Source organism: Phalacrocorax aristotelis, chromosome 23 (genome assembly GCF_949628215.1).
Source record: "Phalacrocorax aristotelis chromosome 23, bGulAri2.1, whole genome shotgun sequence".
Lineage (NCBI taxonomy): Eukaryota > Metazoa > Chordata > Aves > Suliformes > Phalacrocoracidae > Phalacrocorax > Phalacrocorax aristotelis.
The window spans coordinates 1784415-1812021 of record NC_134298.1 but is presented as its reverse complement, the minus strand read 5'-3'; the positions used below and the strand labels follow the sequence as shown (position 1 = coordinate 1812021).

The 27607-nt window shown below is 46.5% G+C and overlaps 1 protein-coding gene across 1 annotated transcript; it reads left to right on the top strand.

Moving 5' to 3' along the window:
- Positions 1-16068: 16068 nt before the first annotated feature.
- WNT9B (Wnt family member 9B) lies at positions 16069-25717 on the top strand. The gene is made up of 3 exons (XM_075116678.1): positions 16069-16324; positions 22158-22423; positions 23381-25717. Exons 1-3 carry the CDS (start codon positions 16144-16146, stop codon positions 23855-23857), a joined length of 924 nt encoding a protein of 307 aa, XP_074972779.1. The 5' UTR covers positions 16069-16143; the 3' UTR covers positions 23858-25717.
- Positions 25718-27607: the final 1890 nt, after the last annotated feature.

Genomic DNA, 27607 nt, shown 5'->3' with positions numbered 1-27607 from the left:
GTGACAAGTCCTGAAGCATCCCTACCAGGAACTGGGATAAACCAGCATCCCAGGGCAGAACTGTTCTTTCTCCAGTCTTTTATAGGTTTTACTGGCTTACAAACGCCACGACAATTACTAAGCCTTGCGCTGTGCGGTGGAATGAGTGGAGGAGTTAGAACAGTCTTCTCACCCGTACAGATAGGGCCTCTAAGGCACCCTCACTGCCCTTCTATTTTCCCCATCTTTCCTTCTCCCAACGTCTTGCGCCCTTCTCCTCCCAAGTCCTCAGCACATTTGAGCCTCAGCCCTGCCTCTGACAAAGCCTTTTCCATTCCTGCTGTCAGCACAAAGCATTACCTGGCCCCCATTCTAAGCCACCCATGTCCCTACTCCTGGGCTTGCTTCATGCCCACATCCACCACCAACTTGTCCTCCTCCAGGTCTGCCCAGTGTCCCTCTTGACACCTTTTTCTCTGCTTCAGACACCAACTTACTTTTCACTTTATCCTCCCTCTAGCCAGCTCTTCACTGATCAGCCAAAATCCTGTTGGTTCATTGCATTTTTCCCCAAAAGCATCTTTACAAGCGTACTCCTCACTCCTTGCATGAGGCACCATCGCTCCCCATGCTTGGCTCTCTCACACCTCGTGCCCTAGACAGGAATCATGGAAACAGACCCTGCTACAGTGGCTCCTCAATAAGCCAAGAAGGAAGAAATGTCTGGGGACACTTTCTGCTGAAGACTTAATCTCTAGTTGTCCTGCCACAGTGGCTTGGGATGAGAAAAGCAATAGGTACAGCTAGGGTTGTCCTTCCTTAGCCCACCACCTCTCTCAGGTTTCCCTTTGCTGGCAGAAGCAGGCAGGACCAAGAAGGACAGGGTGTCTACATGAAAGACCCCCTCCAGGACATCAGAGCATGATTGGCTTGACCAGAACCTTGACCTTTCCTCCTGACACTGTGGACTTTGCCTCAGTGGGACCGTGATGTGCACAGTCAGCTGTGGCTTTATTGCCCCAACTATAACACCATGAACCATGGTTGCTTCCATCTGCCCTATAGTTCCCACCTCCTCCCCAGATGTTTGCGTACCATTTAGAATTCCACCCTTCACACCAGCCAGAAGACAAAATGTCTTCTGCCAACTGTAACTCTCCCAATATAAATTGATACTGTCAAAAAGGTGAAAATTTGGCTGTAGTTGTGACCTCCAAACTGTACGGGAAGATGCCTGCCTCACATCAGTGACACTTTCCAGGAGGCACAAGAGAGGTGTTCGCGTCCTCTTCCCCACCTCTTCTTGCCCACCTCCCTTGGCCCTCAGAAAGTTGGTCTTTTCTTACATATTCTCTGTCTCAGATTGAAAGCTTCATAACGAGCACATAACAGTCTTCTGCTGGTGCTTCATTGCCTGGATCCTGGACAGTCTTTTTCATCCTTGCTCAGCAGATCCCTGTGGGGCTGCATAGTCCTATGGGGTCTATGCCTCTTTCCTTCCTCTACTAGGCTTCATGGCATGCCTGGGAAGCTGTCCATGCGTGTTGGGCAGAGCAGTACTGCACTTCCAAGAACTGCCAGAACTACTAGAAGCACCTCATCTGCCACAGCTTTGTCTAGAAGCCACCAGCCCTCCTGTCCCCTCTGATCCGTTGGCAGAGGTGCTGCGTGAACTCTGCTCTGCCTGCCAGTGTCACGAAGTGGACTTCCCTAAGCCAGTTCACTCGCTCTGAAGGAGGACAGCGAACAAACATCCAGGCAGCCTCTCTGATACAGAGGGCTACAGGCAGTGCTGAGCACCTAAGAGTGGCTTAATGGTGTCCCAGCTTCTCCAAGAGTCTGGGAGGCGGGACCTTGGCTGCTTTAGAACTCAAGGGTTTGGGATTCTGGTGCGGCAGAACACCTGAATTTGGAGAGCAAGTCCCAGCAGGAGGACTGCAGAGGCTGTGCTGTAGCCTTCTTTGTCGAAGACGTCAGGACTGGATTGTGACACTGGTGAGCATGGTGTGGTGCTCTCCATGTGTTTCCACTCTGACGTGGAGGCAGGTGGCTGCCTTCCTCCTGAGCTGTTCCCATGGTCTGGTGGTGTCTGGCTGGGGACATCGTGGCACTGTGGCTGAAGACTGCATCTGAAGAATATTCCCAGATGCAGAATTGCATTCTCTGGTGTGCTCTCAGCAAATACTAATATCCAAGCTTCCTTGATGCCCAGGCTTGTGCCCTCTGAAGGCTGCCATGATAGCAAGAAGTGAGTCGAGAGATGAGAGGGTTATCCAAAACAGCCCCCCACTCCCAGTCATTCCTATACAATTTGGTGAATCACAGAATCCCAGGTTGGAAGGGACATCAGGGATCATCTAGTCCAACCTTTCTGGGAAGAGCAGAGTCTAAACAAGATGGCCCAGCACCCTGTCCTGCTGAGTCTTAAAGGTGTCCAATGCGGCCGAGTCAACCACTTCCCTGGGGAGATTATTCCAATGGTGACTGTCCTCAGTGTGAAAAATGTCCCTCTCATGTCCAGTTGGAATCTCCCCAAGAGCAACTTGTGTCCATCCCCCTTGTCCTCTCCATGGGACTCCATGTAAAAAGGGAGTCTCCATCTTCTTTGTAGCTACCCCTTAAGTGCTGGTACACGGCGATGAGCTCCCCTCTGAGCCTCCTTTTCTCAAGGCTGAACAAACCCAGCTCTCCCAACCTATCCCCATATGGCAGCTTCCCAGTCCTCTGATCATCCTGGTGGCCCTTCTCTGGACCCCTTCCAGCCTGGCCACATCCTTTTTGTACAGTGGGGACCAGAACTGCACACAGTGCTCCAGGTGTGGCCTGGCAAGCGCTGAGTAGAGCGGGATGATGACTTCTTAATCTCTGCTGGTGATGCCCTTTTTGATGCAACCCAGCATCAAAAGACATTCTTATGCAAACACCCCTGAACAGGTAACAAAATCAGCAGATGTCTGTGTTGCACCTAATGAGCCCTCCTCGGAGGGGTAGGCGAAATGGAACTTTGCTGCTCCTTGAATGTTTGGGCAATGAGGTTAACATCTGAGGCTGCAGCAGAGCAGGCCCAAAGGGAAGGCCACAGGGAGTCACTGGTGTCCTAGGACGGTGAGGGATACTAGGTGTTGGGGAGCTCTGTAAGGGATGAACACAGTTGGGTTGCCCTTCTTCACCCCATTTTCATGGTATCTGAGACTCTCATCTTACCCCCTTCATGAAGCCACAGACTTTTCTGACATGCAGCCAAATAACTTCCTCTGTTTCCCTTCCCAAACAACCACCCTTTTCAACCTCCTGTGCCTCCCTGGTTCAAGACAGAGCATGGGAGGAGAGCAGGGCTTTCTCTTCTAACTGTAGTAGGGCTGGTGTGAGATGGTGACTGTTAATGTTGTCCCCACTTACCAGCCACTCTCCTAAAAACCCCAGCAGGGCTGTGCAGGCAGGAGGTGGGGCAGCCCACCTCTGTCATCCAGGCAGAGGCATGGTTACAGAGATGCTCTGCCCTGGGAAAGTGTCATGTAGGAAACCAAAAAGAAGCCCAGGTACATACTGGAGAACAACACTGGTCTCTGTAGCAGAGAACTAGTCTCAGTAGTACCCTTCCCATCACAGACTTTTGAGGATACTGCTGCAGGGATGCCAGATTCAGCTGGCATTCTTTAAGTGTCACTAGGAAGTGCTGCAGTTCGCGGCCTGGCGCACACCTTTACAGTGTTTGCAGAGTGAACTTCTCAGATGCAGAACCCCATGGAGCAGGGTGTGAGAGGCAGTAGCGCTCCACTGGCTTGGCAATGCTGCCGTTCTCATTTATCGGCTGGGTAGATTCAGACCTCTGTGCCTATCTAGAGGCCTGCCATACACGTGTCTCGGCAGCCCTGTGATTTCATGGGAGTGTTTCCAGAGCATGGGGGTTGCACCTTCCTGACATTTGTCCCAATGGCTGCTCTTGAGTTCTGGAAATTTGTTCCTGAGTTCATCTATGAAAGTTTGTGTAATTGCACTTGGGAGGATCAGGCTGGGCATTAAATCCTTCCCCTGGAGGGTTGTGCATCCATAGGACAAGTGCCCCGAGAGGCGTGTGGATCTGCATCTTGGAGGTCTGCAGGACTTGGCCGGACAGCCACAGCCATCCTCATCTAGATTTGAAAACAGCCTGGTCTTGGGACAGGAGGTTGGTCTAGAGACCTGCAATGGATGCGTCTCACCAACATTTCTATGAGATGCCTGTTTGTGCAGTGTGTTTTGTTACGCGTGTCTGCGGGAGGGTGCTCCAGACCATGCGTTGGGACCTACTTTCCATGTCTATGGACATCAGAGCCACTGGCAGCGAGCCCAAGCAGAAGAAGGAATGTGTTGGGTGAACGCTGGGAGTCTGGCAGCAGCACGTTCTTCATCATTTCCTTGATGCATCAGTTCACTTTGCTGCACAAACAGCTGCCCAGAGCTGTGCTGCACCACCAAAAGCAGTGGTAGGGCTTGGGAGTGGGACGTTCCCCAGCTGCATCCACTATGACCATCCCATGGGGCACCGTCAAGCATCCCGGAGCATGGTACGGAGACGGCCAGTGCCCTGCCGCGGTCTGCGAGCCCACAGGGTCCCGAGAGCTGCCCGCAGGGATGGGGGGGCTTGGTGGGACGCGCCCCGGCACGGCATGCCCGAGGGCTTGAGGGGTCGGCGAGTCCCCGCGGAGCCCCGGGGGTGCCCGGAGCCGTCCGCCACGGCGTCGCTGGAGACTGTGGGACGGGACGGGACGGGACGGGACGAGGGGGCCGCCCCGCCTCCCGCTTAAAGAGCCGCGGCGCCGGGCGGCCGCGCAGCGAGCTGCGGAGCGGCACCGCCCGGCACCATGCGCTCCGCCGCCGCCCTCTGCCGCATCCTCCTCATCCTCCTCCTCCTCCTCCTCCTCCTGCCGCCGCCGCCGCCCGCCGCCGCCTACTTCGGGTCAGCGCCGCCCGCGGAGCTCAGCCCCCGGCGCCGCCTCCGCGCCCGGGCAGCCCGGGGAGGGAGCGCGCAGCGTCCGCGGGGTTGCGCGGGGGGGACCGCGGGAGAGAGCGCGCAATGTCCGCGGGGTTGCGCAGGGGGGACCGCGGGAGAGAGCGCGCAATGTCCGCGGGGTTGCGCGGGGGGACCGCGGGATGGGGCGCGGAGGCTCCGCGGGGTTGCTTCGCCGTCGGGCAGGTCCCGGGGCGGTGCGGGGCGGTGCGGGGCGGTGCGGCAGGGGGTCCAGGCCGGGCCACGCACCGGCAGCGCCCGGCGCATCCCCGCAGCCGCCGGGTCGCGCAGGCACCGTGGGACGGCAGGGGGGCTGCGGCCGAGGCCGTTGGCGGAAGAGGGGTGGGAGAAAGCGGGGTGTCGGCAGGAGCCCCCGCCGTGCTCCCGGGCACCCCGGACCGCGGGGCACCCAGGGCGGAACGATCACCGTGTGCAGGAGCGGGACGGAGAAGCGGATGGAAGATGCTGTTAGCTGGGAGCAATAGGGAGAAGAGCTGGCTTGCGTATACTCCTTGAACCGCGCTCCGTTTCTGTTCAGGATGTGAAATTAGCCCCGGACAGTTGCCAGTTGCTGGCTTTGATACCTCTCTCCAGGCTGCTTCCCTGAGGGAATGTGGGAGAAGGGGGCTGGCAGAGGGAGCCAGGGCCGGCAGAGGGGTGTGGGTGACATGCGGGTGCTGCGGGGCTCTGCGGGGCGGAGGGGCTTAAAGCCAGCCCAGGGACGGAGGTACCTGTGCTTGGGTGCAGAGGGGGAGAGCTGATGCTTCAGCCTGGGATACCATGCAGGATCGCCTGGGCGCGATGGGCCCCGGGTGCGTCTCCTCCCCTCACATTGTAGGTAAAGGCAAAGATGGGTTTTTAACAGGCTGGATCAATGCAGAATTTCCTGTGAAGAAGTGTTGTTTTGTTTTGCTTTCTGAGTAAGCCACTTCTCAGGCAGGTTTTCAGACTCTTTCACAGTAACCAGACCTGTTAGTCCATATATCCCAGTGAGTGCAGGAGAGACATAAACACTAATGCATTCAGACACTGCTGTGAGTGACTGTAACGCTTAGGACAGATCTGTCCTGGCTTATACACGGGGAGGGTCTTGGTCCTTCTCTACCGCTCCTCACATCACATGCCAGAGACTTCTTCCTACATTTGCTTGCAAGTGTCTGCTGGCCTGGCCCTGCTTACGGAGGACAATGATTGCTATTTCATTTCTGTTGGAAAGCTTCCTTAAAAGAGTGGGATACGGAGTTTATTAATTACCCCATTTAGCCTAATGCATATCTAAGCACCTGCTGACAGGGGAGGGCTCTGCCTCTCTTGGCCATTCATAGCGTGTATATACACATACTCTTTAAAGGCTTTGGCTTGCAGTGGGTGTTTGGCTTTCCAGTTACAGGGGCGCGTGCACATGATTGTACTCAGTGGAAGGGAGTGTATTTGTGCTTCCCTTTCAGATAACGAACACAAAGCTGTTACTGACTATTGCTCAAGCTGGACTCTTGTTAAAGCAACTGGAATGATTCTTCATTTTGTGACAATGATCTGTTTGGTATGAGCTGCTTTGTGGGCATAAGAAACCTGGATGTGCTGCCTTTTGATGATGCGTAGCTTAGGATCTGAGGCTGTAGTTTCACTTTTTAATGTTTTTCCCTTGAGGGGTTTGGCACAGGCACGTCCTGTGTACTCTCACCTCTTCATTTAAAAAATCACAAGAAGGAATACAAGAAGGAAACTAAAGTCTAAGAACCCAGTGAGCATTTGGTGGTTATTAATAATGTGATACATGGGTGCTTTCAAAGAGAGTCAACAGACTAGAGAGGAATTTAATATTTTAGAAGTCCTGAAGTGAATGCCTGATATGGCTCAGTTTGGCAGAAAAACTATCTCACATCCAAACTACTGAATTGGAGGGACCCTTAGACCCTGGCTCAGTGGTCTGTCTCTAAGCTTTGCCGAGTAGGAGAGACTTAGGCACATGAGCCAGATCTTTTCTTTCCAACCACTTAATTGAGAAAACCTTGCAAAGATGTAATAAAAAACAAAGGAGGTTTTTGGGTGGCTACCGGCAGAGAGAGGAACTGAGCCCTTTCTGTTGCGTACTGTGGGTTTTGTGAAAGTGAAGTATTGCTGTTTGGCAGCAGTGAAAAAAATATTGAGCTTGATTCCACCAGGACAAATATAAGGCAAGGAGTGTAAAGAGTAGTCCAAGCAAAAATGGTTCAAGGGCCTGGGAAAGATGAAGATCACCTATAAATACACAAAACAAACCCTTGCCAGAGTGAGCACAGCCTTAGAATGGAGAAATAACAGCAGCTGTGGGCAGATCTCCGAAGACCACGCTCCCAGTATCTGGGCTTGTTTGGCTATCTGGTGCCAGTGCATTGGCTGTGCTTGAATAAACCTTGAACTGCCCATGCTGCACCCAGAGAGGGGTAAATTACAGTCTACTTTTAAGAGAGGAGGAGAAAATAAGCTCTGCATGAAATGTGGTCCGACTGTAGTTCAGGTTATGTTGGGCTTGCCTGCCTCATTAGGTGCACGAATCCAGGAGCGGCTGTCTCCCTTGCTTGTTTTTTTTTTACCTTTGCCTCGACCTTCCCCCATGCTGCAGCCTCCTACAAGGTATTCCCTCCTCATCTTAGCCATGCGTTTTCTTTCAAGATGTAAGCTCCTTGGGTGGGTGGGAGTCTCTTTAGACCTGACTGAAAGCTCTCAGCCTCCTGGTGCCTTCTTAGGGGCTGTGTTTCACACAGTGAAAAGTAGTTTGGGAGGTGTTGGAGGGCAAAGAGCTCCTCGCAGAGTCTAAGAGGGTCTCTTCCTAGAATTAGGAAGATTCCAGGGCAGAATTCAGAAGAGACCCACCTCAGGTAGGACATCGGGTAGGCAGAAGCAACAAACTTGATTAGAGCCTTCCCCTGGGAGACCTCCAGGGAGCAGGCTTCAGCATGCCTCATTCATGGGCCAGTTTGGCCTGTGCTCTGTGGGCAGCTGGATCTGCTGGAGCGTTTCTTTATAACTCACCCTGACATACCTGTGGTAGGTACAGAGGCGCCAGGCTTCCTGGAATTTCACATGATGTGCCGTCTTAATTTGCAGCTCCTCTTAATTCAGCCTACCTGTACCCTCTGCATTTACTGCTAATTCTGCTCCCATCAAAGTCAGTGGCACAACTGCTGCCCATTTCATGATGGAAGAACTTTTTTTGGGCTCTTAGAGAGTAAAAACAACCTGTGATTTGCAGGTCTATTGAAGCTTGGGTTTGCATAGTTTTGAAAACAGGATAACATGTCGAACGACACCTTAATGTAAATATGAGCATGTGTATCTTTTTAGAGATGTCAAGTAAGCTTTGGTTTTTATCCAGTTAGCCCAGTTACCCTCATTCCTACGTTTTCTTTGGTAACTATTTGTTATTGCAGCCCTTTCCTGATAAATCTAACAGACCAAATCTACTCCAAATAGGGACTCTGCTCTCCAGTTCTGAGCACTCCTGGAAAGATTTCTGAAGATGTTTCTCTTCCTGTTGAGCTGATAAATTAAATGCCCGTATTACTTACAGGTTGCATAACCATTCCTCAAAGTGCAGTGTATCAGGAGGGCTACAGCAACTTTTTTCTGCATTGTCAGTCGGACAGCATAATGGAATATTTTAAAAGAGTATATTAGCAGAAAGAGAAGAAACGGAGAGGGAAGGCAACTTTCAGCTGAGACTTGAACAGATGGAGTCTGTAGACAGAGACTGTAGTGACTGCCACAGCAGAGATGTGGGACTACAGATGCACTGAATAGGTAAAGCTTTTCACAGATGCTTTTTGATTATCTTCAGTTCCCAGATTCTCTTCAGTCGCTATCTCAGGGTATCATATTTTCCAAAAAAATCATCCCACTGGGTGTTGAGTGTTTCATGTAGGGAACAGTCCAGGCAGTGTGGCCAGTCCAGAGTTAGACTGAAAATCTGATCTCCCATGTAATGTTTGACCGGACTGCTGGCCTGGGTTGGACGGTCAGCAGCAGGGAGTACCCTGCCCTGAAATCAAGACCTACATGGAGATATTTCATATGATTGAGCTGACACGTGGAAGGTGTTAAACCAAGTATGTCCAGACCGTGGGAGCCCAGAGCAGATAAAGATGAAGAACCCAGTGCAGTTAGAGTGATCCAAGTCAACTGGTGCATAGGCGTTAATTCCAATGATTCCCAGCTAAACCCTCACACCAGGACAATTCCTGGATTCCAGGGATTCCAATTCAAAACATCCCTTAAATGGTCCTTGGAGTTTTTAATTCAAGCTCTTTTTCTTCATGAGGAGCAGAAAGCTTGACAGAAAACCCAGAGGATAAGAGGTATAAAAACACCTGCCAGAGGGTCTGAAATGACAACTCTGCTGGAGAAAGTCAAATACCTTTGAGATCAATAGTTTATCCTGAGACGCTGCTTTAGCGGTTTCTGCCACCTTCCCTGTAGACGGTGGCAGGTACAAATCATGGGAGATCATCCCATTTAGTCAAGTGTCCTGGTTTCAGCTGGGATAAGTTAACTTTCTTCCTAGTAGCTGGTACAGTGCTGTGTTTTGGATTTAGTGTGAGAATAATGTTGAAAACATACTGATATTATAAGTGTTGCTGGGTCGTGCTTGCACCAGGCAGGGACATTTTCAGCTCCCCGTGCTCTGCTGGGTGTGTGTGAAGTTGGGAGGGGAGGGGGCACAGCCAGGACAGCTCACCCCAACTGACCCAAGGGATATTCCATACCATAGGATGACATGCTCAGTACATAAACTGGGGGAGTTGTCTGGGGGGCAGCGATCGCTGCTGGAGGCTGGGCTGGGCATCGGTCAGCGGGTGGTGAGCAATTGCATTGTGCATCACTTGCTTTATTATCATTATCGTTATCATTATCATTATTACTACTACTACTAGTAGTAGCAGTGCTAATACTATTTTACTTTCTTTCAATTATTAAACCATTCTTATCTCAACTCACAAGTTTTCTCACTTTTGCACTTCCAGTTGTCTCCCCCTTCCCAACACGGGCGGGGGAGTGAGCGAGCGGCTGCGCGGTGCTTAGTTGCCGGCTGGGGCTAAACCATGACATCAGGGCAGTACCAGCTGCTGCTGGCCATCCATTTGTCCAGGGATGAATATTGAGGACTAAACAGTGTTGCTTCTGAAAGGATTAAAACTCTGTTCCACTGAGCTGCCAAGGAGAGGAAAGCTGAGGACCCGTTGTGCACCATAGTGGCCTTAATTTGATCTGTCATTGTCCCATACTATCTTAGCCTTTCCTGAAGGCTTGTTGCAGCTATCTGTGGGGTGTAGATAGTTCTGTGGAACATGAAAGGCCTGTGAAATCAGATATGGAGCACTGATGTGGAGCCCTTTGATTTTTCTCCTTACATGGGAGAGGTAGAAAAGGCATATTTTTAGGGGTTTTTAAGACCTTTCAGATCCAGAGGACATTGGGCATTGCACAGGAACAGGCTCTCATTAAAAGTCTCTTAAGCAGCTGGAATGTGGCTGGAAGGAGATTAAAGGAAATAGATGAATTTAGCAAAGTGCTTAGACAGAAAAGTAGAGAAAAATAAAAGTTTGAGATCCTTATTGTTCTTTCAGATTGCTAGCAGGTGTGCATTAATTCAAAGAGTTTACTTTTTTTTTGCCATACGATCTGTAGATAATAAACTCTAAATCATCTAAAAATGATGTGCAGTTTGCCTAACTGCAAATATCTGCATATTTTATATTTAATCTTGTAAGAATGTTCCCGTGCTGTGATCTTGATCTGATCAAATGTTAGTTTTAGCCTAATAAAACACAGTTATAATTAATATAGTCAGGGCCTGCGAGCTTCTACTCAAATAGGTAATCTTAGGTGTAACTGTCATGATTCTGACAGTGGGTTCTGCTCCCTGCTGTGCCACTGGTCAACTGCATGACCTTGGGCAACACCTTTAATTTCTCTGCCTACTTATCTAAATTGAAAGTTACACGAGACACTAGTTTTGAGAGCTGTGCCTGTGCACCAATCTTATGCAATGAATCCCAATCGCTATAGGAGCCTCCAAGCACAGCATTATAATTTTTTCATGCTGACGTTCACATGTCTTAGGTAACAAGAGTGATATTTCACATGAGGGAGGCTTTCACAGAGAGGTATATTCCAGGTAGCTTTAGTCACATGTCTTAGATTAACCAATTTACTGCTTATTTTGTTTACTCCTCAATTCAATATTTCCATCTGGTTATTTCCAACCTCCATCTCTACAGGAAAACCAAGTTATTTTTTGTGTTGCAACTTTAGAAAGTCACATTTTTATTTTTAAAAAAGGAAGTATTAATTAAGTTTGCCTGTGCAAGCAGCTATTTGTGTAGTATGCTGTATTACCTCTGTCCGAACTTAAAGTATTGCTGGATCCAGTTTTAGAAAGTTTTTTTCCCGTGAAGCTTTTGCTTTGCATAGTGTAAAAGATGAATTAGACTTAGTATCTTTGCTCTGTGTGTGGTCCCAGTCTTTATTTACTGTGCACTATCGAGATTGCTCTGAAAATGGAATCATATTCTTCAAAGGTTGTTTTTACAGTGCCTGTCATTATCCTATTTGAGTTTTCCACAAATATTAACATTCAACATCCTTCAGGGTCTGGAGAATGGCAATACCACCTTCTCCCAAATCTCACTGTCCAATGGCGGGTCATAAGACATGCTTGAGATAATCCCTGTCCAAGATTGTAGGAACAGCTGTCCTGGGTCAGTCCAAAGGCTCATGTAGCTTCACAACCTGGTTTCAACACTGGGTAATAATAAGCATGAAGGCAAAAGCGTGGAAAGGAGTAGGATAGCAGATAGCGATGCTCTGTCAGAATACTCTCGAGCTTCTGAGAGTCTGCACTTCAAGAATTTCCTGTGTCAAGGTATCTTTGTGTTTAATGGCCTCTTATGAATTTTTTTCTTCCATGGGTTTGTATGAATGCATGTGTAGTTTAGCATCCCTAGTGTCCCGTATTAAGAAGGGCGACAAGTTTAACTATAGCATCTGTACCCCATTTCATTTATTTTTAGTCTGTTGATTAATAACAATATAATTCCCCCGGTTCTTGTGTATTAGAGGTAGCAATAATTTTTCTTTGCTCACTTGCAGGTAATCCATGATTTTACAACCCTTGTTCTCCTAGTATTCCTTTTCTCCTAGTGGAAATTGTGGAGGGTAGCCAGTCTATCTATTTGTCTCCATACACAAGCTATTTTGGAAATTTGTCAACTTTACAAGTCCAAGTAGAGTGTAGCATCTCGCTTATCCTTGATCTTTCTGTTCAGTGATTCCTTCAAAGACCTCTAGTAGATTTATGAGGCATGACTACTTTCTACAGAAGCTGTGTTGACTCTTCTCCACTGTTCTGTATTTAATCTATGCCCACTAATTCTACCCTATTAGTAGAGATTCTAACAACTTGCCCGGTACAGCTCTCTTGTGCTGTGGAGATCATCACATCTCATGTAAAAGTTTGAAAATCTGTTTGCCACCTTTTCTGCCATTTACACTCATGACATTTTAAGCAATATCTTTTGCACCACTTTTTCCTTCCTGAGTGGGCTCTGATGTGAATAGTTTGAAATCCAGTGAGCTACAGAAGAGTGTACAGTTATGACTTTATAGTTGCTACTTGAGGAAATGCATCAAAGACCCTGACAAACCTGGGGGTGCTCAATAGCCCCTAGTTAAATTGTACCTGCTTAAGGTCTGAATTTCTGACTTCAGCTTTCATCTTGTGCATCTTGCTTTGCTGTTTACCACTAGACTAAAGCACTGTCTACTGTATCTTTTCCCCATGAGAAGGGATTAATGGATTTTAGGCCAATATCCTAGCCCCTTGGGGTGAGGATGTAAAATGACAAGAACAAAAAGTGAGCAGTTATCTTTGCAATTCTCTGTTTTATCCCCAGTTCAGGTCATACTATCGGACTCCTTTGGAAATAGAGCCACCAAGCCTCTACACTAGAGCTCCTGCTGCTTCTGAAGCCCCTGTGAAAAGGAAGGGCTGAGAGCTGACCAAATCTTTCATAGGAAGATGACTAGTCTAAATAGCCAGTGAAGCTACCACTGCTGTCTCAATAACATCTGACAAGGGATGAATGTTGGTTCAGCTGGGATGGAGGACACTAAACCGAGGATGGAGACTGGCAGGAGGGGAGGTCCCTTTGTTCTGAGAAGGGATTTTCGGGAGTTAGGGTGCTTGGCATGGGAGGTAGTTCTGTTGGTATGTGGACAATCAGTAGCTTGGTATACAGGAGTTTAGTAAAATTGCATATGTGGCTTTCCAGCAGTGAGCAATTTTAGTGTTGTTATATGAGGCCCTTAAACTGTTGTTTCCAGTGTCAGTTCCCTTTTTCTTATTTTTTCTCTCTGTAACATGAAATTAGGAAACTTTTCTGCATGGGGGTGCAGATACTGCATGGCAAATTGAGAATAAGCACACATACATTTAACTTGTTGATGAGTTCACTTTCCTGGGATGTGAGTGCTGGAATCCCACGACCAAGCAAAGACCAACTCTCTAACTCTCTGGGTGAGTGTTGTTCCTCCTCCAGCTGAAGTAAGAGCAACACCTCTTCCTGAATCCAGCACTGTCCCTGCGAGTTAGGTACAGTCTGACCACCCCTAAGAAGTCAGATTTTTGTTGAAGTCTAAGCCTCTCCCTGCCCATGCTGGTGTTGGCATATCTTGATCTTCTTGAGCTTCAGAGCATGTGCTTATACACCCAGGGAAATATAACTTCGATGAACATGTATATTGGTTCTAAAGCACCACAGTGAGCCAGGAAAAGCAGTCAAGCCTGCTCATCATGTGTTGGTCTCACTCATTTGGGACAGCCTTGTGTCCCTCACCACAGTTGCTCCAGTTCAGGACTGCCGTGTCCCTTGTGCACCAGATGTTGCTGTCGTCTCTGTGCAGCCTGGATTGCTCTCTGAAGATCATCAAGCTGTATTAATTCCAGTTTCTTGGGCTTAACCTGGCCCCTAATATCTGTCTCTGTTTCCAGTATTGCCTGTTTATCTCTTGGCTCTCACTGGAACATCTCTTGTTTCTGTCCCAGTTCAGCAGTGACAATGGGATAACGAGATTCTTCTCAACCACTTGGTTTCTAAAGTTTAATACTTGCTGTGTGATTCACGATGATTTCCTGGTTCTTGGTTAGTTAGCAGGTCTCTGGAAGATTTCCATGTGTTGGTTAGTTGCACTTGTTCCTGATTGCAGACATGTGAGTGCATCTGGAGGCTGTGGGCTACTGTGAGAACGAATGCAGAAGTGCTGTGGGGTTAGGTCAGCTGAATTGTGCTATAATTCCCATGCCTGGATAGACTGGATTGACTACAGAGAGATCTAGACAACTAGCTCAGAAATAGATGTCTATAAAGTATGTGGAGGATTAAAATTGCAGCTGCAATGCTTGGCTTGTATCCTCCATAATGAAGATTATATCCCTTATAAGAGTATGGTCTTACTTGAACAGTTGAATGTTATAAATGTCTGTCTTTTGTGGAGCCAGGTAAGTCTCACCTTGGTCACCTCCATTGATTAAAGTTAATTGCTTGCGAACTGGAGCGTGGTAGAAAATGTGGACACTTGTCATGTTCACTGGCACAGACTTTCCACTTCTCCCTCTGCCAGCACAGGCTGGCATTTGCTGTGCAGAAAGAAACGCCTGGAAACACGACCAGTCAGACCTGGACAGATAATTTAGCTGTGAACGAGCCATGCTTTTACAAGGAACCTGATAAAGGTGCAGAGGCGAAGAATCTCACTTCCTACACTGCTGTGGGGAATCGCTTGGTTGGCTTTGTACCAACCTATGAACCAGTGGCCCTCTCCATCAGCCTCGGTGTGCTCAGGCGCTGAGCCGTGCAGGGCAGGCGATGGAGAGTCACTGCTCCGCTGGTCGGGGTGCCAGCAGCCGGACAGTCTTTGCAGATGTGCTTAAGAGATTGCTCCTGATTGCATCCCTCCCTATCCAGCTTTGCTTGTCTGACTCCCGCACTCACTTTGTGGAGCAGCACAGTCCAGTTTGCCTGACTGGGGGAGAGGAACAAGAACTAACTGGCTTCTCTGTTTGTCCATGTTGAAGTCCCTGTGGACTGGCAAAGAAATCAATGGGGTTTGGGGCAGGGGCGACGTAGTCTGCACATGTTAAGGTTGGGGCTGGGATGTGTCCACATGTAAAGGTTTAGGAGGTTTCCGTTTATCTGTCTGTTTTCGCTATTTTTGGGGGTGTGGGGGGGTTGATGCACTCTGCGATCCTTACCCATTTGGTAATCAGGAGCAGCACTCCTGATCAGTGTGGTGCAAATGCATGAGTCTTCCCAGTTTGTTCGCAGCCCTCAAGTCATGCATCAATGCAAAACAAAATTTGTGTGTTTTCAAGCATCCTGAAGATATTAAGGGAGATAAATTTTGTAAGAAAAATATTGTCTTGCCATGAATCGTGAAACTGTTTTTCTCAAAGGTTTGTGACATTTTTCAGCTGAATCACATATAAACACCTTGCATTTGGCAGTACATTTTTAGTTAACCTTCCCATTATTTTTTCAGCAAGAAAATGTTTTCCAGCAAAAGTAGTGCTTGCTCTAGAAAGGTGGTCACCGATCACGTCCCCCTGTTGGTCTTTCCTAGCTGTGGTATGGCACCAGCGCACACAAAGCCCTGAGAGGATGTTGCTAATGCTTTATGGAGTTAGCACAGAGCTGTGACGTTCAGTGACCTGCAGCACCATTCAGTAAAACAAATCTCTGTATGTGACGGTGAATGTACTGCGAAGCAAACAAAACTGCAGGGGTGTAAACGTGTCCTCTTCATGAAGTTGAGCAAACTTCCCACCCAAGGCTGCTGGTGACAACACACATGCGTTTCTTCTTTCTCCCCACAGTCTGCTACTTTGCCTTGGTGTGTGGTGGAGATGGGGTACTAGATCTAATCAATCTGCATTGATTTATCTTCTGGGCTGGTAAAGTACCCTGACCAGCAGCTTTCTGAATATCCTTCCCTCTGATCACCTTTTCTCTTCCATGACTGCCCTCCTCCTTAACTCACTGCTTTTTCCACTTACTTTCAGCTTGACCGGGAAAGAAGCTCTGACCCATTTCCCATCCCTGGGACCCTCCACAAACTCTGCCCAGGGGAAGGTCCACATGAAGCAGTGTGACTTGCTGAAGCTGTCCCGCAAGCAGAAGAGGCTTTGCCGGAGGGAGCCTGGCTTGGCAGAGACCCTGCGGGATGCCATCCGCCTTGGGATCATGGAGTGCCAGTACCAGTTTCGGAGTGAGCGCTGGAACTGCAGCCTGGAGGGACGGACCAGCCTGCTGAAGCGAGGTACAAGGTAGTCTTTTGTTTGCAGTATAAAATCTCACTCGGTGCTGTAGCCGCTGGAATATGCATCTCAAATCAAGCAAAGTGGGGCAGTAACCAGGGAGTGTGGAGATCATCTGTTTTGCCTAGGAATGGGAGCTGTGCAGTCTGTGCCCTTTTGCCACAAAATATATCTTATCCTCAGCTTCCTTGTGCAGTTTGTCATCTATTAAAAAGCAGATGGAAGTTCTTGACTTCTGTTTTTTTTGTCCAAGACCAGAGTTTCCCAGGCTGACCATCTTCCCTGGCTGGCAATCCAGGATGATACTGTGAAAAATAAGGGTTAGTGCTTTATGTCAAGGGGACATTTTAAGAAAAGACTTTTTTTAGCTATTTGAGTATTTTCGTATGTAAATCTCTGTTGTTCTCAGATACAGAATTTAATCCTACTTTACTGTTTGAAAAAGCTATTTATCAGCATTAAGGCATTTCAGCACATGTTTACAAATATCTCCAAAGGATCACATATATTTGGAGTTTCTGCAGAAATCCAGACACAGTGGGCAGAAGTGCCACTGGCTTCTGTTTTACAGATGGCTTTAGAGGAAGAAAATGTTGTATAAGTTCTGTATTTGAGCTAGGAGGGAGCATAATAAATCTTTTAAATTATAAGAGTTTGAGAAAAACAAAATGAAGGTAGACCCTGAAACTCTTTCTTACTAGAAGTTCCCAGAACATGCACATACACTCTGCTGAACCTGCCCTCATCCCAACATGCTTGACCAGCCTGTTACTGAGTTTCAACCCTTCAATAATGTTCAGGGGCATCTACTGAGTTTCAGTCTTCTGTATTATTGTTTCAGTCCTTTGATAACATCTAGTAAGATAACGTCTTAAAAAAAGGGGGGGTGAATAAGCCAATATTAACTTTGAGATTAAAATGTTAATTTTAATTAGAATTGGGATTGAAACTATTTAACATTTCCATTTAAAATTATCAAATTCTATTGAAGTAAATATTAAGTTAATATTTTTGTAAACCAGCGCATACAAGATCATATTTATTCCATTGCAAGGCTCTATTGTGAATATTTTTAGCACACTGTGGTGTGGAAGAAACTGTTCGTGATTATTTTGAGTGACTTTCTGACATCTGTACCTTCATCAACCTCAAAAAACTTGAAAACGACAATTGAATAATCCTCGTCTTCAAATGGCTGGAAAACATTTAATTATCTCATGGTGGCATGCCTCAACATTTCCATGGGCTCCTGGCTGACAAAATAAAATATCACCTGTAATTTAAAACCTGTTTTGGCAGATGAGGATAAGTGTTTGAAAACTTTTATTACACAATCTTAAGGATCAAATGATGATTTAATACAGAAAAGTATGCTGTATACATCTCCTATATGAAAGGACAGTTGGCTAGAAGCAATTACTAGTTCTCATTTTCCTTTAACTTGCAAATAGGTTAGTTTCTTTCACAAAGAACATGAACACTTTCAGCTGCCAGTTTTGATCTGTTTCTCACCTTTTCCTGCTGCTGGTTTGTTGCTGCCTTGGAAATTGTTGGTCAGACAATGGACTATGCTCTTTTCACCCAAGCAGTGATGAAGAGCTTTAGAAATTATTAAATCATTTGATATCGCCATGGTCCTAGAGAAACTGTAAAGAAAAACACACACTTTTTAACTGTCTTTAATAGTCTTATGTGTGCAAGAGGGGAAAAAAGATCACGTCCCAGTGACATGATTCATTTTTGTAATAAGTTAAAAGCCACACTTAATTTGCAGTGACAACAGAAAATCTGTGGCTGATCGGGATCACCTGCGTTTTTCCTGCTTCTACATATGCCAACATCTTTTGTCATTTATTTACAGACTTTCAGTAAAAAAAAAAAATGCCAAGAGCTTTCTGGTTTTTGAAATGCCAGATTTATTTTCAGTCTGCACCATTTCTTGTTTTACATTGACACTCCACTGGATAAAACTGGGAATTTCTTTTTGCATAATCTACAATCCTTCTATGACTATTGCAGTCAATTATGATGCAGTCTTCACTGATCCATGCAAAATCCTTCTGCATTCCTTCTCTGCTTCTTTAAAAAATCCATAAAAATTAGTAGATTTAAATTTATTCTGGACAGACATTTCAAGCCATCTTGTTGCGTGGTGGCAGTTTGTGTCTTTATATGAAGTTTGTGAAGCACTGATGATCTTTCAGTTTCCAAGCTGTGCCATAAAGGCACTCAATTGCTGCTGGAGGTCAGGTAAGCAATATTTAATCTCAAACAACACGGTGATGTGGGGAAAATGAATACCTCTAGCAAAGGCAGCTCAGATCCAGCTACTCAGAAAAATCCTTGAGAAACAAGCACTCTACAATCCTTGTCTCCATCAGTCAATTTCTTTGCTTCATGTTGGTCAGATTCTTTAACCTTCAAGCAGTGGTTTCACTGATGTCATGAGGACTCTAGGAATGGCTCAGCAAAGGAGCAGTGGCTCAGAAGTGTAGAATTTCCATCACTTTGAGAACTCAGTTGGACAAAGCCCTGAGCAACTTTATCTGGCATTGGAGTTAGCCCTGCTTTGAGGGGGAGGTTGTACTAAAGACCTTGAGAAGTCCTTCCATCCTAAAACTTCCCACAATTCTATAGCTTTCTGGTCTGATCGTTTTGGTTTCTTTGGGTCTTTTTGTTTGTTTGTTTGTTTTGCTTTTGTTTGGTTTCTTTTTCCCAGAGAGATGCCTCTTCCACTTGCTCTGAAATGCTCACACTATCTTTATTGTAGCATTGAAAACTCTTTGACCTTCAACATCTTGCCTTTGGCAGAATCACCATATGGCTAAACTCCTCCTATTACAGTTTTCCTTGTGGTCTAGAGCACACCACACCACAGAACAGCATCTTGCTAGAGTAGCAAACGTCTTTCTGTATTTATAGGCTGCTGAGCTAAGAAACAATTCCAGAGAGCTCAGAGGAAGACTTGGACATGTGCAAGGTCCTACCAGCGGGAGCTGGCTTGCTTCAACATCTTCAAATTCAACTCTCTGCTGGATGTTTGCAACCAAACCAACAAGCAAAGACATCTGCATTTAGATGTTCCCCCTTGCAGCGAGTGTTTAAGATTACATTATAGTCACTGGCAACTCAGTCAATGGGGTCAGGAGAGTGATTCATCCCTAAACCAGACCCTGACAGCCTGGGCATCGGGTCCAGGCTCCACCGGCTGCGGAGCTCCATTGGCACAGTGGGAGGATAGATACCCAGGACACATGGAGGAACCTCCATTTAGACGTTCTCAAATCATGTTCGGTGAAGCTGATCCCGGCTCATTTGTGCTATGTCCTGGTGAAAATCCAACCTCAAAGGCTTCTCTGTTGTTCATTGTTATTCCACAAGGACTTAAGGACCGTTTAGTTTTCCCTCTACTCATGGGGTTTATGGATTAAACAATTGAATGGTGATCAGACCCTTATGATAAAGTAGAAGGAATCATCTTAGACATTTCAGACAAGCATTTGGCAGCCTGGTGACATCGAACTTTTGCCATAAAAGGAGGTGGGAGGGGGGACAAGAAGGAGACAATTTGAAAGTATTCTCGTTATCTTCAGTTACTTCTGTCTGCAGTGGCCTGACCACAAGCAATGGTCTCTGATTTTAAGTGGGTTGAAATCTGGCCAGCACTTACGTGGAGTGCCACAGAAGAAACCAAACCATCACTGGTCAGAAATAGCAGAAGCAGTGGTATTCCACAAAGTCAGATTTAGCAGGGTGTGTGGAGCTGACTGGTACTGCTAGCTTTATATGGTATGGGAAAGCGTTTCTAAAATGCTGTCCTCTCTTCTGGTATCAGTATGTCAGATAGGATATTGGGAATCTGGTAAGCAATTGGACATTAGCTAATGGAATTATTTTTTCAGATTTAGGATCTCAAATGTATCTTATCATCTCTCAGATCCCTCTTTTGGGTTAGCCACTGTTTGAAAATGTGTGAGCATCATGTTATTATCCATAATATGTATGGACTGTGTCCCATACCAGCTTTTCCAAAGCTTTTGCTGGATTTGGTAACATTTTGTCATCATTATTCCAGTACCCTGAGAGATTTTATAGAGCATCATCAACCAGAGAGCTTAGTTGTAAGTTACTTGTCCCAGTGATACAGCAACTAAAATGGTGAGGTAGGAAGCAGTTTGTTGATTGATCTCCTTGACCTCCTCCACATTTTCTTGACTCTCTCATCCACATCCATACTGTTGCTAGATCTTTAATCTAAAATTCTGGAATTCCAACAAGCTCCTATGAAGTCTATATTGAAGTTGCTAACACAGCCTCTCCATTATGGCTATGATTAGTCAATTTTTTGTTCTTCTCACCGATAGCTATCAGAAGAACTCTTTGTCCTGTTCTCTGGTCAGATTTATGGTGACTTCACCCAGATCTCAGCAGTCAGTGGTCTGATCTATTATTACAGCTGGATGGGAATTCTTTGAGGGAACAAAATGATGGAAAGATTTGAGGTTGGACTGGATGAATTCTAGAGGTCCCTTCCAACATCTGTTCAAAGCAGGGCTAACTGCAAGACTAGACCAGGTCTCTATGGTCCTCCCCCTCTCTTCAATTTTTGGGGGAAACAGATTTGTTTCCTTCTGATGTGGAAGGAAATTTGGCATTTTCCGATATGGAATATTTGTTTGCTTCAATGTGTTTCCTTCCATGTGATGTGAAAGTGTTTTATTTTTCACAAACCAAAATGTTTCTTTTTTGGCCAGTCTTATCCATTCCTGCACTCTGACTCAGATTCAGTCACCTGTTTTTCTCTTCCTTGTTCCACTTCCTAAATTGTGGACTTGTTAAGCAATTTCCTATTCATAGTTTTAATTTCTGCAAGCAAACTGAAGGAAATGTTAAGATTTTCCCCTGGATTAAATAGGACAGGAAGGAAATAATCAAACCAAAATATTTTGGGATTTAGGTCAGGTTTGTGTCAATCAATGTTTTCTGGAACTTCTGTGGAGCTCATGGGTGTCATACCAACATGCCCATTCCTATCTGATTCCATGTCATCAGACTGAATTTCTATTCAGGCACTGAACTTTCTTTCCTGGTTAAAATGTCATGGTGTGTCACGGTTGCATATCTTGGGGCAAATATAGCCAAGCTGGAAAGTCTGCTTTAGAAAGGAGAGTAGCTTCAGAAAGCATCACCACAATCATTTGGAGTAGATAATTTACAGGGAAGTCAGAAAATCCACTCATGTGCAAGAGAGTTTGTCCTTGCCCAAGATGTCTTCAACACAGAACCTTTCCCAATCAAACTTCTTGTGATCTTCCCATATGAAATGCTACAATACTGTGCCAACACAGCCCCAGATAAAACCATTCTAAAATAATGGGTGAGATTTTAAAAATAGTTTTTCAGTCTCTAGTAAATATTTCCTAATTTTAAGCCACACCATGATTTCAGTGACAGTCTCTCTTCACACCTATCAACTCTGTGGTGAGGATGAGGACAAATGGAGTTTCATGACTGTTGCTTTTTGCAGTTGAATATTTTCCCAGGACTGGCTGTTGCCACCCATCCCTTGATGCATGGGTCCTCTCCTACCTCCATATTGAATCTGACACAGCCATCAGGTGAGACAGGGGTGTTACTACACCAGTTCCTTCAAATGTGTTGCTGAGGTTCTCTGCTAGGAATGGTGTGCAGGTAATGGAAGAGTCTTGTCTCTTTGTATTTCTAAGTATTGTCCTTAGTTTTAGTTCATGGACAGTGAGGAAGGCCAGTGAGGTGAATGAACACCTTATTTTGCATTTTCTGCTCCTACCCTCTCCTAATCCTTCTCCTGTGCAGGTTTTAAGGAGACTGCCTTCCTCTATGCAGTGTCCTCCGCAGCTCTCACCCACTCCCTGGCCAGAGCATGTAGTGCTGGGCGCATGGAGCGCTGCACCTGTGATGACTCCCCAGACCTGGAGAACCGCAAGGCCTGGCAATGGGGTGTTTGTGGAGACAACCTCAAATACAGCACCAAGTTCCTGAAAAAATTCTTGGGTCAGAAGAGGATCGGCAAAGACCTGCGGGCCAAGGTGGACATCCACAACACCAATGTTGGCATCAAGGTGAGAACCTGCAGCAGCAGCAGGCCTAGAAAGAAGTTAGAACTCAATGCAAGTCTTCTGTGATTCTGTGATTCTAATCCATCCTTAGCCAAGGCTGTTTGTGAGGGAGGTATTCCCTGCCCCTACTCACAAACCATACCTGTTCACCAGTGTGTCGTGGACCCTGTGGTACTGAGAGCTCCCTGGAAAGTCTCCTGAACTCTGGTGTGAGGAGTTCCATGCTGAGTGGCAGAGTTAGCATCCTGTGTCCTCTAGTGGTATCAGGGGCTGAGTGACAGCAATATGCAGCACGGTAGCCATTGTAAAACTCACTGGCTGAATTATTCCATGCGTTATCCCATGGGCACAGGGAGTTTTGAGAACAGCTAGAGCTTCAGAGCTGGTGGGATGTATGAAGCAGATTGCAGGCTGACACTCTTGAGATCAACTATGAGTCTGCTGGCGACTTGCCATGTCACAAGTTTGGGTGAGGGAGACCATTAGATCAAGCATTTTGGACTGTATGTTACAGGCTACTGACTATCACTGTTTTCTGTATTTACTGAGTCCAATTACTTGTTTGATTAGAGCACTATCTTGATTTGAATATACTAAAGAGAATCCCCCATACTGGAGATACTCGGTTTTCATTGCTGACTACTCCTGCTATTCCAAATAGGCTTAGTAAGAATTTGACTGGCCTTGGTATTCAGCCCATTTGTCCTCATTCAGGCTTTGTACTCTTTGGCTCACCAGTCAACTCTGTTGCAATTCTAGCCATTCCTATGGATTTTGTTGTTGTTGTTGTTGTCATTGTTTTTGTTTTGTTCTTTTTTTTACTTTGTCCTCCATAAAACAGGAATCTTATCAATAAAACAGAAGTAATTCCAGGCTGTCTGCAATCTGAGGTACTGCCTTTACCCAGAACTAAGCTCATGGTCCTGGCAGATAATGACTACCTCTTCTCTTCCTCATCAGGCTGTGAAAAATGGTCTCAAAACCACATGCAAATGCCATGGTGTCTCCGGCTCATGTGCTGTCCGGACGTGCTGGAAACAGCTTTCACCTTTCCATGAGATTGGACGACTGCTGAAGCTGCGCTACGATGATGCTGTCAAGGTCTTCAGCACCACCAATGATGCTGTGGGACACTCGGAGCTGTCTAGCCCACAGAGACACAGCCATTCTCCCAAGCACCCCGCTTCGCCCCGCCCTACTGACCTGGTGTATGTGGAAGACTCCCCCAGTTTCTGTCGTCCCAGCAAATACTCCCTGGGAACTGCTGGGAGGACCTGCTCTCGGGAGGGCAACTGTGACAGCATGTGCTGTGGACGAGGCTATAACACCCAGAGCCGGCTGGTTACCTTCTCTTGCCACTGTCAGGTGCAGTGGTGTTGCTATGTTGAGTGCCAACAGTGCATGCAGGAAGAGGTGGTCTACAGCTGCAAGCAGTAAAGTCAGAGCTAGAGGGTCAAGAGAAGTCCTAGAGTACAAGAAAGCAGTAGGGAGAGAGAGACATCATTCTCTGCTGTGGGGTGAGGGCAAAGGCAAGCACCAAGTATCCAGTGCTCCTATTATCTCAACGTTGAGATCCTCTGACCTGGGAAGAGCCTCTGTCTGAGGGGTGAGCATCAGAGGTTTTGTCAGGTATCAGATCAGGAAAGAGGGACAGAGACTGGGGGCAATGTGGGGACAGCAGAACCGCTAAAGCAGTCAAAAATATCCCTCTTGAGCTAAAACTTGTACTCTCGTCTGCAGGAATATCCCCCTCCTCCATCCCTCGCTTGCACTTATGTAAATGCGTTGGGGTGGTGACACTGAGATGCTGAGGGCTTGCACCGTGGTTCCTGGAGAGAAGACAAAAGAATTAAGGGACCGGGGAGGCAACTAACCAGAGACTGGATCCTGATGGAGCAGGGACAGCCTTGTTCCTGCAGCAAGGCAAAAGGATTCTGGCAGCAAGGGATTTTCAGTGGTGTTCTCTGGGAGCTCGTTGAATCCTTTCTGCTTTGAACTCAACACAATGTTGAGTAGTCTCACTGATGCAAGAATTGTGCCTCAGAAATACCAGTTTACAAACAAATGGAACTTGTGTCCATCATCTCCCAGGTCTATAGGCTGGACGTTAGCCTCCAAGTGCATTTTAACCACGTCTTAACTTTGCTGTACACAGGAGACCTGGAATTGCCTCTGTGACGGTGCATGTATCACAGGAACTCAGCTGAGGTCTATGAAGTTGCCCCTCTGCAGCACGCTGCCTTGCAGGGGGTTCTTTTATGGTGGTGGATCCAGGGTGATGGTGCCAACTATGCCTCTCTCTTCCCCTCCTCCCCAACCAAACTATCAATCGTCTTTTTGTATTATGTGTATCGCTCTTTGCTCTGGTGCCTGAGGTGCATCACATCCCACAGTTCTGCCCGGTGCTAACGACAGGTGAAATTTCTGAAAGGGAGTTGGGAACCACAGGAACTGGGGCATCCTAAAAATCTGCAAGTCGTGAGTGACAGTCTCTGCACTGAAAAGTTAGATATATCTAGACAATTCAGGCATCTGGCATGAGACAAGGTGACCTGGGGGAAAGAGCACAGCCCGTTACAGACCTGTGATCCCCTGACTTTGAGTCATGTTTTTCTAGTTAACTTTAACTTAAACACAACAGAAACAGCCTGTTTTGTTTCTCTGGTTGTGTCTTAGAGAGCAGTCTTGGAAACAGCAGTGAGGCACTCCCTGACCTGGCTACCAGATACACATAGAGGGGTGTAGCACAACCTGCCTGGGTGATGAACTGTATTACAGTGCTTGGCAGTGTATTTGCCTGCTCCAGGGAACTTCCTGGTCAATCCGGCAGCAGCAGTTAGAGTGTGCACTGTGAGCGGCTCTGGACGGTCCCTGAGATAACAAAGCTGCCATATTTACTCAGTTTTGTAGTGGCTGTAAACCAGCAAGCAGGATGCTGGTGTGGAGATGGGCTGGTGCTGAAAAGAACATTTAAATCCTTAAGCTCAGACCAGAATTCATTGGCAATGTAATGGATGAAGATGCTGGTTTGGGTTGTTTAGATAGACTGATCCATAGGCTGACTCAGGCAAGGTTTCAACGTGATTGAGTTCTCCTAACAAGCAGTAAGATCTCACCTGTGTGCTCCAGCTCTTGAGTGTGGATGTGCTGAAGTCAGGCAGCTCATCCATTCATTTGCATATGCTTTGAATAATTACTTTGCAGTGGTGAGTCTGTATTCACACTCTCTTTATCTTTGCCTTGTTGCCCTTTGCTTTTTTGATTTCTGCTTTATAAAAGGATGAAAGAGAACTGTCTCAGAGCAGATCTAGCCATCAACTGGCTGTTTAGAGGCCACTAACACCTTCCCTTTGCCTAGCCACAGGTCTTTTAATGGGCTTATTCCTTTTTATCCTTTTTCTGGCTCAGGTTGGCTTGAACTGAATTAAAAAGCTTATGACAGACTTAATACTGCAAATTGGGTTAATTGGCCTTTTTTTTTTTTTTTACCTTCTAAATGCCCAAGAAATTAATATTGAACAGACCACTATTTACATGTTGCTTTTAATCTTTTTGGAGTTGAAACCTTCCCACGGGTCTCAATGTTCAGCACTCAATGAAAAAACATCCCAATGAGTTAAAATTGTCAGGAACAGGCATCATAGGTGAAGCGACAAAGGAATTAGCTCTGCTCTACACTACTGATCCCAAGCCGTCTGCTGCACTGACCTCCTGGCTTGTCCAGCACTGGAGAGGAAGGGAGCACCATATCACTGGAGGGTTGTATGGGGATCCCATGCCATTGCATGGAGCATGCTGATTTCAACAGGGATTGGGACTCAGTGGGAGGAGAGGGGAAGCACAGCTTTGGGAAACAAGTGGAAAAGACACCACTCTGTCCTCTTGCTTTTATCAAAGTTGCACTTCTCAGTTGTCCACTGGCCCGTAATTTCTGGGCATGCACAATCCATTCCCCACACTTAGATGTCATAATTTGAGGTCAGCTAGGATGCTCCTAGGTGGTGGAAGGTGTTCTTGATGCTCTTGTTTCTTTTAGTTTCCCTTCTGGGCTAATGTTGACAATGTGAACTAAGGGGGTTCCAGCAGACACATCACTGCAGGTTGGGATTCACACATTGTGCAGGTCAGGCAACAGGACTTGCACAAGGTCACTGCAGGCAAGAACTCAGGGTAGAAATGGCTTTCAATGGATAAGTTCATGGCAGCTTTGCCATGAAGCTTTTCAAAGAAGCAAAAACACTTCTGTAACCTCCTAGTAATGTTATCTGGGTCGGTGTCACCTGCTGATGGCTACATCCCAGTGAGGGGTTATGAATTTGCTCTCTTGTTTCTTAAAAGAGCAGGGTGTTTGTGTCAATTTGAGTGTTAGGTCTGCTCTTAAGAGCTTTGTGTTCACTGAACTCCAGGTGACCCTGCTGAGCAGCATTGTGTTTGTAGGAATGTCAGGCTGCACACTGGGAGCAGGTCAATGAAGCTCTGATGTACTCCTGCCCTCCAAACTCAACTTGGACCTGTTGGAGATGATCTACCATCCATCTCACACATAAGTGAAAATCTGTTTTCTCCCCTCCCCAGTGACTCCAGTAACAGCAGAGGCTGGAGCTTGGCTGAGGTGGCCATTGGGCTACAGGCTAAACAGGAGTGTTCCCGGACCTGGCTAGTGGGTACCCCTCAGGTACACATAGAGTGCACTAATTTCAAAGGAAAGCTTTTTGTCTTCCTCAGACTCATTCTTCTGTACTATTCCTGTAAAAAAGAGAGGAGAAAACACACAAGAACAGACATGTAGGAAAGTCTTTTCATCTTCTCCAGTGACCTGGTCCTGCTCTGGAGTGAGTGTGGAAGGAAGTACGTGCTATTAACACCTTTCTTTTTCCTGTCAAGAGCATTTAAAATCTGTAGTCTAACTCTCCCATTCTAAAGGCAAGCCTGGCTTCCACACAACAGAAAGCGTTATTTTAGTAATATCCTTTGTCTGGCTTTAAATGTTGCAAGGCTTCAAGCAGTAGGTGAATGCACTTCAGAGGCATGTTAGGTGTTTTGCACAACATACTCAAAAACAAGACCAGAAGGATGGTAAGATCATTATTTAGGTAGATAGGATTATGGTCAGACTAGTAAAACTTGCAACTTCGGTTATTTGTGACCTTTGCAGCTGAAACACTGATGTCAGTGGGAACTGAAGGA

What these genes read in the sequence shown, in the direction of transcription:
- WNT9B (XM_075116678.1), top strand. Translation starts at nt 16,144, where the DNA reads ATGAAGCAGTGTGACTTGCTGAAGCTGTCCCGCAAGCAGAAGAGGCTT. An exon ending in GACCAGCCTGCTGAAGCGAG is followed by an intron (nt 16,325 to 22,157) that starts GTACAAGGTAGT and finishes TCTCCTGTGCAG; the next exon opens with GTTTTAAGGAGACTGCCTTC. An exon ending in ACACCAATGTTGGCATCAAG is followed by an intron (nt 22,424 to 23,380) that starts GTGAGAACCTGC and finishes CTTCCTCATCAG; the next exon opens with GCTGTGAAAAATGGTCTCAA.